The following is a 13,801-nucleotide window of genomic DNA, read 5'->3' as shown; positions in this document are numbered from 1 at the left end:
TAATGTCTAAGATGTGCATCTGCTATAAAAAGCAGTCATGAAAAGTGAAAAGGCGACATTCATTCATTCATTGGCCACTGTGCTGTAGATCGTTGATGCGACATGACATTAAAAAGAGATTTTCAAAAACATGTTCAGGCTGCCCTTGAACATCACTGAAACTAACAGGATCTAAGACGGCTGTGACGATGTAAAGAGGATCTTTTTCACTTGTGTTGTGCCATAAATTAAGTTTGAGATTGAAATTATTACTTTCGTTGCCCCAATGAAACAAAGCTGATCACACATATAAATTCATTTACATGTAGCACATTAAAGGTGAATTCGGTCATTAAGATGAAATGTCCCTGCTTAATGTGATGCAAACCTTACTGGATTTCATATGAAATTGTAACTTGGAGATTGACTGTTATTGTGTTTTAGGATGCCAGGAAAGCGTGTGCAGATGCTACCCTGTCTCAGGTAAGAAGTATATTCATGACACGATCTTGACTCAACATAATCTATTATGTAACTATTGACAAATGCACTAAAAACTGCTTTAATGTTGTGTGGTTGTGAGCATGGAGTACATGATTTGTAGAATGCTTTCAACTAACTACACAGAGTTTGAATGCACACAGCAGAGAAATGTCAACTTGTTCTCAGAGTGACTTTTTCTTTCTTTTTAATCTTGTTCAGATCACAGCTAACGTCGACCCTGTTGGCCGAATTCAGATGCGCACCAGACGGACACTGAGGGGGCATCTGGCTAAAATCTATGCCATGCACTGGGGCACTGACTCAAGGTAATCTCATTCAGCTCCATTCGATCAATTAACTGGATATTTCATCCCATCAGCACAGTCCTCCATTCCTGAATGCAGGAAGTGGGTGTTATTTAACTGTCTTTGTACTCTTTATTTCTTCCTGGGGTTCCTTTTTAAATCACGATACTCCACTTTACATCCTATAATAAGTCTTTATCTTGACCTCTTCCCAAAGTAATGTATCATTAACATAAAGGCAGTGTTCAATCAGCTCTATGGGTGGCTGTGGGAGCACATTTAAAACATTAAAAGCATTTTTTGCTGTGCATTTGTTGCTCATTGGACCAGTGTCAGTCACCCTATCTTGGAGCGTGTCTATTTTGTGTGTCTGTGCCATGTTTGTGTGTATTGGGGTGGGTTATGTGGGTAGGGAAAATACTCAAGATGGAGTCTGCCTTTATTAAAGCAAGTGTTGAGGCTAATGGCCAAGGCAGATGAGGAATAAAGCTCATTTCTGAGAAAGCCCTTTCCCCAGAGTTTTACACTCCTCTCTCCTCAGCAACCAACAAGTTAATAACGGAGGTGCCGGTGTGCATCGGTCTACAGGGACACAAACTGCCTGGTTACCTCATCATTCAGCTCGGCATATACATAAGAAAAAGGTCTCTGTCAGCTCGCACTGTTTAGTGGTTGGATTTTTGTTGTTTAATCATCTTCCAGAGGACTTTGGGTGTTTTATTAGACCAAGTGAGATCCAACCAACCAGATATACTGTCACATAGATGTTTTGACCCAAAGTCTGGGCTTGAACGGCTATTTTTAGGTCTAAAAATATATAGGTATGAATTCATACCTGTATGGATTTGGAAACTGAGAAAGAAGCCCCTCCATTCATTTTCCCCACCTCGTACATACTGTCAGTGTCTCACGTTGAATGCTCGAGGTGTAGCACCACGTGAATCTGGACAGAAAGCTGTGCAGTGGTAGTATTAAAATAAAAGCTTGAAAAGCTGGAAGGTATTTCCAATGCCACATGTTAAATGCAGTTTAAAATAATGAAAACTAGTTTGATGGGTTTTTCATACTTACTATGGTTGTACTTTGTTATTTCTGATTATTAAAAAGGTTTGTGTTGGAGATAGATAAATTATTGAATGATTAAAGAGAATTAAAATAATTTTTTTTACGATAGTTTCATTTGTTTTCCTCCATAATTGTTTGATAACGAAAATGAAACAGTGCTGAGAAATATCATCTTGTTTATATTTGGTCTCTTTTTCAAAAGAAAAGCTTATAACACAGCTCTGCACTTTAGTGAAATGAGACTCAGCTACCTGAGTGCATTTACCTGGAGGTGCTGTGCGTTGGAGTGCATTTGTTACAAAAATGGTGAACAGTAAAAGAAAATGGAAACATCTAATCCCTATTTTTCTGTTTTTTTGTTGCGGTTCACTTCAAAATAAATAAAAAGCCATAAATGCTCTGAACTTGGGTTGATCTTTTCATCATTTTAAAGATCGACTGTCTCCTCTCAGCCCTGCTAACGTCAGAGGTCTGTTCTGACGAGAAAGAGAGCACCTGAAACCATTACATCATTGTCTCAGAGCTGACTCATTCACTCTTAAAGTTCACCGGAAGTTAACGTGCAGTCTGATCTGAAGTTGGCACGTTTTGCCACTTCTGACATTATCAGAGTCTGTGAAGTAATTTTGTTTCTTTTGTTAGTTAAATATGAGGCTGATAGATTATTATCTTAAAACCACAACACCCAGCACAAGTGAGTGTGTCACTGTCCTATCTGTGAGCACATCTCTGCCTGGATGGTAGTTAAAACTGACGTAGTCCCTGCTGCCTTTGGTGTGTTCACATCTTTTCCTGTACCGTTGTGCTTTGGGACCATCACTGTGGTTACTCTTGTTGGATTCACCCAGATAGCAGAGCTCGGGCACAGAGCTACCTGTGAGCAGTCTCTAGAAAATGGTTTGAGAAGAAGGAAAGTCTTATGAGCCTTTTTTTTTTTTTTTTTTTTTCCATTGTTCGGGCTCTGTAAGTGATGTTTTTGAGAAAATAGAGGCTGAGGTCTTTTTTATAATTTCTTAGTACCAGGCCTCTTTTATTTCTAATTATTATTGTTATTAAGACTTATCTTTTTTCTTTTCTGTTTTTTTTTTTAGAAAGTGCACATAAATGCTTTGCCTCATCTCCATATACCTGTGTTCATATTAACTCAGAAACCCATTACTTCCTATGGGGAACTGTGTAATCATATGCAGAACACCGCTGTTGTTTTTGTACGTTGAAAAAGTTGAACTTTTGTGGTGAATTATGGAAAGAGACAACACAAAGATGGCAAACAGGCCAGTGAACTATTATCTTGTTAAACTTTGACTACAAAATGAACACTTCCCGCACCGTATCCTGTTAAATTCCTTCTGGATTTAATTGTATGGAAAACAACTCTGTTATTAGCTGTGGTTTTGTGAAAAATGTGCATCCCTGTGATGTGCAACAACTTACCGGACTGACTTTGACATATGGTTAATCCCGTAAAATAACATGTTTCGAAAATATTTATTTCATTTTAATGATCAGATAAAGATCATTTAGATGGGTATGCTTTAATTTTTTCCCTCTCCCTGCCCAGCCCCAGCCAGCATTAGATACCGGCCTCTATTTCTTCACTTCAACCCCATCCGAGTCATTCTAAGATGTTTTTATTTGAAGAAATGTATCTGGATCAATTCACGTATTTTGGGATGGGCATTGTTCATTCTTCTGAATGCTGTAATATCAGAGGAACCACAGCTTTAAGATGATATTGTGGCTTAATTACATTGAATGCAGGCAAATTAAGACCTTTAAATTAACTGCTCATATTTCTTTCATTTTGGTATTTTTTCATTGTTATGACTATATTAGTTTTATTTAGGAGAAAGGTAAACTAGACTTCCATTTTCAACCTTACAGGAAGCTTTTCCATCGGTTTGAATGGACTGTTCATTTAAAATTATTATTGTTGTCTAAAGGTTGGTGTATGGTAGCACGGAGGTGTCTGTCGGTGTCGCTCTCAGCCCCAAAAAAGCAGAGTGAGGGATTTTGGCTGTTATATTTTTTTTAATTTAGACGCCCTGACGTGCAGCCCTCGGAGATTACGCTATGTGTAGATCAAATGTTGATTAATCCAAAGTTTGGTTAAGCCAGGAGAGCACGACGACGACTGAATTCATCACCCATTCATCATCTGGACCGTCTTCATTATTTTCATGCGCAGTCAAAATGGAGCTTTCTCCACAATGACTTCTGTATTTTCCACAGCGGAGCAAAGTTAAAGGAACAATGAGCGTTAACACAAGCAAGAGCAGCCCTCACCTTAGATTTTTCTACATATTTGTGAGACTTCCTCCAAGTGGCAGCAAAACACTGCGGCATGTAGACGTGTGTTTGTGAAGCACCAGCAACAAGAGATGACTGAAGTATGTGTATAAGTCCCTTTATCTTTCTCTCTCAACAGGCTTTTGGTCAGCGCCTCCCAGGATGGCAAACTCATTATTTGGGACAGCTACACCACAAACAAGGTAGATAAAATACCTAATTCAATTAACCAAAGTGTGTAATACACTGTTTTACTCTTGGTCGTAAAAAATCATATGCGTGCAGTTTGATTGTCATGTGTTGAAAGTTGGTGTTCGACTTGTAAACGTCCAAACAAAAAAATAATCAAATCTGAAAGAGATGTGATGACTTAACATATCATTTAGTTGGTTGGCTTGCTGAAAGGGACTTAAGTGAAAACTGTCAAAGTCTGTTTGCACCAGTACAAATCAGAACTTCTATTTGCTAAGAAACACGAGAGGAAATAGAAGTTGTTGGACCAGATTAATGCAACAGTAGGGACATGAAGCTGTCTGAACATGACAAGATGAGTAATACTGACTCTGAACAGATTTTCACATGACTGGGTGTGATCGTTTGTCTTTACTTGCTCATCAAAGCAAATATTAACAGTAATCATTACTTCCAGATTTCCAGCTTTCATTATGTGTTTGTGGGATCCAAGCAAATGCTATTTATAGTGGTTATTGTGCCCTTGAAAGGTTAAGTTCATATTGCAGACCGATTTTGTCACATTACCCCACCCTCCTTCTCTCTCTTCCATCTGTCGCTGCATGCAATCTAATATTAAATCTTCCTCCTCTCTTCCAGGTCCATGCCATCCCGTTGCGCTCCTCCTGGGTGATGACGTGTGCCTATGCCCCTTCTGGGAACTACGTCGCCTGTGGTGGCCTGGACAACATCTGCTCAATCTACAACCTGAAAACCCGTGAAGGAAATGTGCGCGTCAGCCGTGAGCTGGCTGGACACACAGGTGAACTGACTTCTTTTAGCCTGTACCTTATTATCTATCAGTTATGTCCATAATCAAGTTCTGATTAGTCTGCCAATAAAATGTATATTATTGTTTTGACCTTGCAGGGAAATGGGTCTCTTTGGCAAGATGGTGACCTCCTTTGTGTGTTTATATGAATGACAGTAGATACACAAACAGCTCAGTTTCCTTTAATTTTTTTTGTCGTTTCCCTACCAACCGGATCAACATCATGTACTATAGTTTAGATTTAAGGCATCACAAACAAGGAACTCCCTCAGTCAATTACAATAACAGAGCCATGGATCACAAGTTTTTCTATATATTATATTCTCCAGAAATGTCATTCATGAGCATTACACAGCCACGAAGTCCATACAATCTTTAACCCCTTCCAAGGTCCCACCGGTGGGATGTTGCATATTTCACGCCAAATATGGAGTTTTCCTCAGCCCACCTTTTTATGTACCTACACATGTTCTACACCGCTGGAACGCTGAAGTTCTTGATATTCGAATAATGTTCGCCATTTCAGGGTACAATCATAACAATAGACACAGTGTAAACACTTATGTCAAGCCGGTCGCAAATACAAAGAATTATTTAACTCGCCTATGCAGCCTCATCGTATTCCAAGAAACAGATACAACTCAAACAAAAAATGTTCCTGTTACCTTGGCAACAGGTCCAGTAAAATAGTTGGTCCACAACGAGTCTTACATCCATAAAGACGCATAGTCTGCTGCTCCAAACTTAAGAAATTTCCATCAGGTAATGCTTGTACTCCAAATAGTTCAAGAACAGCTTTAAATTTACTTTGGATATGCCTTTTTTTTTTTTTTTTTCAGAGGTTTAGTCAAAAATTGCAGGAAATTTGAGGGGTTAAGCCTACCACATGGAAATTTACCTAAATTCGACTGTAAGATACAGCGTGGATCACATCAGAAATAAGATGTTGAATATCAGCAGACGGCAGTCTGATCATGTTCTCCATGCTGCTGTGCTTTGCTTTACATCAAAGAAAACTTTGGTGTGAAGCTAAATGTCATTTTATCTTTTTTTTTTTCATGACGTCATCAATCGCTTCATTTTCAGACCGTTTGCATATTACACTTTTCAGAAGTGTCAGTTTTTCTTACCTTCGATAAAGAACCGATTAAATCTAAACAATTGGCATACAATTGAGTTTTAAGTCACATTAGTCTACACAGTCTGTTTGAGTTTTCTCCCCCAACTCTTTCAAGACTTTCCACGCACAACCAGTCAAAATGTAAGCCATTTTGGGATTTTCATTACTACAGAGTGTTGTTGTTTTTGTTTTTAAAAGCGAGGCCCATGTGCTGAGCCTAATTTTCACATCCAAAAGATGCAAGTCACATCGTGTGTTTTTCTCTCTTAAAGTCATAAGGTGCTAAAGCCTTCTACCATCACAAACTAATGAAAGTGTTGAGCGCTTAGGCAAGATGCATTCATCTGATCAGTGTCACATGATGCAGGAAGTGTGTCAGCATTTTAGTTCCAGTTCCCTCACTATAGGGAGGGGTATATACACTCTGCCAACTAGTAATGGATGAATTATGGAAGCAAGTCATGAACCAGGAGATGCCCTACAGCTTTTTTTCTTTTCTGTTTCTGGTTGTGAATTAGTCGATTCATCTCCCCCACATCCAGCTCAAATCGCCTTCTCTGTGGGTGGAGTGACGCTCCTTCCTCGGAGCAGAGAGTACGGATATGAAACCTTTTACCTCTTGCTGCTGTAGAAAAAAGGGAGTCCATAGAAAAGAAGCTAATCAGTGCGTTTTCATTCCTTTTAGGTTACTTGTCCTGCTGTCGCTTCCTGGATGACAACCAGATTGTCACTAGCTCTGGAGACACCACCTGGTGAGTTGTGATGTTGCACCCAATAAGAGCCAATGCAACATCATTATAAAAAGGAACCTCAAATGACTTTTGAACAGTGTTTTATCAATACGTGACACAACAAAATCTGAAATGTGGGGTTAGTGTTGGCAAGTTTTTGTGAGAGAAGAAGAAAGTTCTTTTTAAGAACAAAATTCTCGCTCAACATTTCTAGAGAATCACTCAAATTTCAGGTCTAAGATAATGGCTTTGTTTGGATTAGATGGACTTTGTACAGTCTGTGGGAACTGATCGCTTTTGTGGGGGATTGTTTCTTAATGGTTTTTTTCATGCTCTCTCGCAGTGCTCTGTGGGACATTGAGACTGGTCAGCAGACAACTACGTTTGCTGGTCACACCGGTGATGTGATGAGTCTCTCTCTGGCGCCCGACACCAGGCTGTTTGTGTCTGGAGCCTGTGATGCCTCGGCCAAGCTCTGGGACATCAGAGAAGGAATGTGCCGACAGACCTTCACTGGCCACGAGTCAGACATCAATGCCATTTGCGTACGGACCGACACACAAACACACACACACCCAAACCCAAACTTGTTTCAACTCATTCAAGATATCTGTAAGTCAAATCTGTCAGAGCAAGGTCAAGGAAAGACGAGTTGACAAGCAGATAGTGTGTGGAGATGCAAATTGTTTTGTTCTTGGATGCTGACTGGTGTGACGCTGCATTTAAATGTTATTTTTTTTTGGGGGGGGGGTTCTAACAGCTTCAAAGCTTTAATTCTCTGACACCAAGTAATTTGAGTGAATTTGAATTTTGAATGGAACTGCTAGATTTATGGTCAACACTAATAGAAATATCTAGAAAGATTGAAATTTCCTTGGAAAAAGTACTTCATGTTATACAGAAGGAAAATGATAGTCCTGCTCTTACTGACTAAATTTATTATTGACATTCCCCCTCACCTGTTGTTGCAGTTCTTCCCTAATGGCAACGCCTTTGCCACGGGCTCAGACGACGCTACCTGCCGGCTGTTTGACCTGCGTGCCGACCAGGAGCTGATGGTTTACTCACACGATAACATCATCTGCGGCATCACCTCTGTGGCATTCTCCAAGAGCGGCCGCCTTCTGCTGGCCGGGTACGATGATTTCAACTGCAACGTCTGGGACACGCTGAAGGCCGACCGCGCAGGTAAGCGACCATACGGTGCAAAAGGCGTAGAGCTTGATGAACCAAAACAAATGCAGGACTTTACCTGCTGGTAAAATCTGACCTCCCGCACATTTAAGTTAGCTTGAAGGAAAAAAAAAAGAAAACCCTCTGAAAACAATTTTTTCTGAACCTAATTAAACTGATACATTTTCAACCTGCGACCATGTTCATTTTAGTGATTCTTCTTGTTGTTAACTGGTCAAATATATCAAGGAGTAAGTACTTCTATTTCCTTTCCATTACAATGGTAGCTCTTAAAGTTTTTTATTAATATGAGGATTTTATGTGAATCTTTGTCTAAAATGTGCTACCTAAAGTGAACGTGACTGTCGCTTCTTTGAATATTTGGTGACTACAGCCTCTAATCTCGGCACACAACCAAATCTGACCTGAAAGCAACTTTTAACTCGTTAAGATTGAACAAAAACATGCTGAACAGAATGGAAATGAATGCCATGGGAGGTTTATTTTCCAACTAGAAACCTCCTCTTCTCTGAAAGTGAATTATGTCTCTGTGTGTTGGATTGATGACAACTAAAATGCGCCATTCTGAATTTTCTTCACTATAGGGTAAAGCAGGATTTGCATTAAAGAAAACATGGTTATTTTAACGTTGAGTCATTGTAAATCCCACCGAAACACGACAACAGAATTCTGGGTTGATAAATGCTTCAACTCAGATTTGTTTAACTTAAAAAGATTTATGTTACCAAGTTTAACGAACAAGGAAAGCAGCTTTTGGGACAGTACCAGTAAGAGGTTTCATACCAATATTAAATTTTACATGAATCCTCATTGTTTGGCTGCCATCTTTTGAAGATAACTACATAGATTTTGCCATCGATCGAGGTCATGGAGCAAGTTCCAGCACATATGTATCAGCTTTCATTTCATCCCTGATTTAGATGTTTTTGTCAGATGATCGCACGCTCTGTCAAACTAACATTTCACAGCTTCTTACCAGAAAAATGTTGGCAGTTTATTGTGATTTCTGTAATTGTTATAGGTGTGTATCTAAGTTTAACTCGCTGTGCACATCTTGTAATGCAGTGCCAGCAGACATGTTTGACTTCCACTGGATTTTGTCATAATCTGACCAGTGACCTAAATTCTTATATTCCTGTATGTATCTAAGTCTAAGTCTCAGAGATGGTCTGTCAGCTTCCTGAAAACATTTCCAAACAATGCTGTGACGTGTTTGCGTGTTGGTATTCAGGAAATAGATGGATACAATGATCTTTTAAAGACACTGAATATCCTGTTACAGAACACTAACAGAGCTGCTTCATGGCTGTGGGGGTGGGGACGGGGGGAAGCTATCCTGCGTTTTATTGCAAAATTATCAAAAAGCATCCATCAAGTTCACCTGAAATCCTCAAGTGTGAGTAGGTTGGTTGTGTGGAATCTGAGGGTCGGCTCTTACTTTACTATTTCTCCTGTTTGAATGTGACAAATTGGCAACTGGACTTAATCAGGCAGTGATTTGTGCAATTTTATGCTTGTTGGGACTCAAATTACGTCTTAACTAGTGTTTACATGAAGACAAATCTGGAACACTGGGATGAAGGTGTAGTTGTGTCATTATATCAACCTAAATTTATTTTGTCATTGTCAAACGTGCATCTGAATAAATGTGCAGTTTGAGCAGCAGTAAAGCCCTGGGCTGAGTATCCTGTGTAACAGGTCAGAGTTCAGATCTGTTTCTGTTCACCTACAGTCTCCATGAAACCTACACAATTGAAGCAGATTTTGCAAAGAAGAATGTGAATAAACTTGTCACAGCTTGTTGCCGAACAGGCCACGCCATGACTTATTGAACTTTCTCTTTTATTGGCTAAATTTCCAGTCCACATTAAATCCTTTTCAGCAAACCTTGTTGCAGTAAGTAACACCTGCATCCTTGTGGCAGGTGATGTTACAATCTCAAATTCTTTAAAGAAATGTACATTAAGCAACAAGAAATAAATCTACTCGCATACGGTACCTTCTAGACTGGTTAAAAGTGTTAGATGCCCCTTTTTTAAATGTGATATTCTGTTTATTTACTCATAAAGTGACACTTTTATTTGTGGAATTTTCATATAATTCCCCTACTTAGCTGCTGGGCCTTTTGAACATTGACTCTGTACCACTACGTTTTCATATATGGTGCAATATACAGGTGATGGTTGTATATTTTTTGTGTATTTAGTGTTATAGTAACATTTCTGTGGAGAAGTACTTAATATTTTAGGTGCGTGCAGATAGCGAGGTACATATATGATGCCAGACTGGAAAAAAATCTTCTGTGAATGCATCTGTGAGTGCGGCAAGCGTCACCTGATCCAGCAGTGAGAAGCCCCTGTGGAGGCATAAATACTTTACAGTTATTGACTGAATAGTGGGATAGGGATCAGAGGAAACGCACACTTGACTGGACCATTTCAGATGGGCGCACACACTTATTCGATCCACAGGTGGGAATGATATTTAGCACAGTATATCAGGATCGGACTTTGATAAATAGTTAACCGGTCAGCTATTTGCTTCAGGATTGTATGCTGCTCTTTGTGGTTTGAAACCTATTTTACTCTTTTTAAAAATATATAGACATCTGATTTCCATGCTTAACCTTTGAGGAATCATCATGTTTCCATGGACACATCAATAATGTCATCGCCTCTGTTGTGTCTTTAGGTGTCCTGGCCGGTCATGATAACCGGGTGAGCTGCTTGGGTGTCACCGATGACGGCATGGCAGTGGCAACAGGGTCCTGGGACAGCTTCCTCAAGATCTGGAACTAGAGTCTGAAGGTAAATGAGCCAGAGGAAGACATAACTGAAGCATTAGCTGCATGATGCTCCACGTAGACTTTGTATTTGCTGCCACCTGATGGTTGGGAGACAAAATGCAACATGTAAAACAAAAATTCAACACCCCCCATAGAGTGAAATAATCAAATTTTTGGGCCTCTGAAGTTTCAAATGAAATGTTTTTCTTTCCCTGTGCAGTAATTTAGTTGGTCAGTGTTGCTGAATAATATTATTAAACAATGTGTTTTTTTTTGTTTTTTTTTTTCTTCCAGATGGCATCCGGACTCCAAAGTTGAGTGCAAGACCATTCCAACATCACAATGTTCAATTTATTGCATATCCAATCTTTTGAAGAAAAAAAACAACACCATGATACTGACTCCAAACACCCCAAAAACCCATCAAGGGCAAAAATGTTCTCCCTCTTGTTCCTTCTCATTTAAAAGAGCACAATTGTCTGTCACTCGTTAAGCTACACACAAAACAAAGACAAAACAAGCTCGAGGAATTTAGTGGTTTCAAAGTGGACCGGAGGGGGAAAAACTAGTGCGTCCCCCCCAACGACCGCGGTCTGATCTGCTATTGTAATATTGGAAAATACAAAAAAAACCCGCCACCACCACAAAGCGAACGTGTCCTGCATCCTCATTATGCACAGGTCTGAGTGAAGGTTCTTACATGACAGTGATCTAACTCTTAATAGCTTTTTGGCCATGTTTATTTTTGTTTCTCTGTTTTCATTATTATATTTTGTTGAAGAGAGGTAGATCAGTGAACTGTCAGTTAATGTTTAAAATGAGGATCAAAGCTTTGTTTTATTTTCTAGTCTTTACACGTTTTAAAGGAATGTTTTTAGGTTGAAAAGTTCAAGAACCTCCAAATCATGTAATTTTAAGTCCAGCTTTATCTCACCGGAGAACAGAGTGAGAATTCAGCGTCAACAGGGAGTCCTCAAGCCACTTCTGGCCCTTCTGTATATTTAGCCCCATGATACTTTTACTATTTCTTTTTTCCAGCGTAGTCCACAAATCTTTGTTTGCACAAAAATTAAACTTTGCATATATAGAATAATGTCTAAAGAAAAAAAACGTTAACTAACCAAGCACATGCTGTTTATGATAATGAATGCTCGTTTTTAAAACGGAAAACAAGGAAAAAAAGCAAAAAAAAACAACAAACCATTTTAACCATTCTTACACCTTTTTGTCTGGCAACAGTGTAGAATAATTAAATGAAGATTAACCCATCGGATCATAATCCACCCTGCCCCTTTTTTATTCTTTTCCTTCTTTTTTTTTTTCCCCCTCTCCCCGCTCCTCCTTAACTTGACTTTTGTTCTCCCTGGTTTCGGTTGCCCGCGGTTGGGACCAGTGATGTGATTTGGTCGGGTAGGGACTACCTCCACTTTCGCCTGGTCACAATGCGGACGTTTCTCTTTTAACAGAGGTGCCCATTCCGTGCTTGGAAATGCAGTTACTACTCTGTGAATGACATGTTGTATAAATCAATGTTTGAAAATAATGATATTGAAACTTTTTAAGTTAAAAACGATTAAAAAAAAAAAAGATTTTGGTTGTCTGCCATGGGTGGGTTATCTCTTAGAATCGCATGCTGTAGAATTGCTTAAAAGGTGCATATGGAATTAAGTCCTTTTTGATGTTTTTCTTTTAAGAAAATAACCTGTTGAATATATCAATACAATGGTATTTATATTTTTCTTTCTATTTTTCTTTTTGTTTTTGGCTACTCTGTGCATACACGATTCAACTAAAATGTCAAAGCTATGCACTCGAGAAGCAAACCCTGCAACATAAACGGTTACTTGGTCCATTCTTGGGAGGGATTCCACAAATTAAAGAAGTAACATAAACGCTTAAATTGTACACGCATATACATTCATTCGCCTGAACGTACACGATCCAAATGGAACAAATAAATTTTCATTCCGTCTGTAGCAAAGCAAATTCCATTCACAAAGAAGCATTTTATAACAGGTTTTTTTTCTGTCCTTTAATAGAAAATGGGAAAAAAAAAGATCTTGCAGCGTCTGAATGGCAGAATTTTCTGTTGTTCCCTTCTCCTTGTAAACAAATGCGCTCTTTTCTTTAGCAGTAGTGACATTTCTTTCTTTTATTTTCCATTCTGTTTCTTTTTCTCTGCGACATTCTGTACAAAAAAATGTGCTGTAATTGTGCGTTAGGCCTGGAGTTGGCAAAAAAAAATAAAACAAAATAAAAAAAATTTAAAATTAATTAAATCCCCTTTCCTTTTCTCTCTTTCTCCATCGAATAACTGTAGAGCTCGCACCCCCACTCTCTTCCCTTTTCACCTTTTGTATTTAATTTTGAGTCAGTCAGTGTACAACCGAAAGCTGGATGCAAGATAGAAACTATATTAAAATGTACTGTTATTTAAGATGTAATAAAAAGCAGTTTGAGATGACCTACTGTGTTGAGTGTGATTCACTTAGAGCGACTCCCACTGAAGCTAGAATGTTGCAGACTGTTTGGTTTCCTTGTAATTATGTTCAAGTCAAATAAACAATTTCTTATCCACTGTTGAATCAGCCTGGCTCCTCTGTACGGCTTATAAATAAGTTACTTTGCTCATCTTGTTCTTCACTCTGTAAACTTACAGAACTGCTGAATGCTATCAACTGTCCACTTTTCTTGGATACCATGTAAAGAAGAAAAGGTGTTAAATGCCATCTAAAGTTATTACTGGGTCCATAAATTCTTTACTAGGTGCTCCTTCAGATTCTTTCTCCACCAAAACCTTTTTTTTAATTTGTATTAATTTGGTGTTTAATAACATTTTTTTTTATT

The 13,801-nt window shown here is 38.8% G+C and overlaps 1 protein-coding gene across 1 annotated transcript in view; it reads left to right on the top strand.

The window, feature by feature from the left end:
• Nucleotides 1-13,418, top strand: part of LOC142390671 (guanine nucleotide-binding protein G(I)/G(S)/G(T) subunit beta-1) — a 38,836-nt gene extending 25,418 nt beyond the window's left edge. Inside the window, exons 3-11 of the mRNA XM_075476293.1 lie at nt 424-462; nt 682-788; nt 4,261-4,324; nt 4,953-5,115; nt 6,930-6,996; nt 7,319-7,520; nt 7,947-8,163; nt 10,861-10,976; nt 11,249-13,418. Coding sequence (XP_075332408.1) covers nt 424-462; nt 682-788; nt 4,261-4,324; nt 4,953-5,115; nt 6,930-6,996; nt 7,319-7,520; nt 7,947-8,163; nt 10,861-10,967 — 966 coding nt within the window. The 3' untranslated portion in view covers nt 10,968-10,976; nt 11,249-13,418. The remainder of the gene's footprint in view (nt 1-423; nt 463-681; nt 789-4,260; nt 4,325-4,952; nt 5,116-6,929; nt 6,997-7,318; nt 7,521-7,946; nt 8,164-10,860; nt 10,977-11,248) is intronic.
• Nucleotides 13,419-13,801: the final 383 nt, after the last annotated feature.

Source organism: Odontesthes bonariensis, chromosome 10 (assembly GCF_027942865.1).
Source record: "Odontesthes bonariensis isolate fOdoBon6 chromosome 10, fOdoBon6.hap1, whole genome shotgun sequence".
NCBI classification, from domain to species: Eukaryota; Metazoa; Chordata; class Actinopteri; order Atheriniformes; family Atherinopsidae; genus Odontesthes; species Odontesthes bonariensis.
This window is presented reverse-complemented; position numbering and strand designations above follow the sequence as displayed.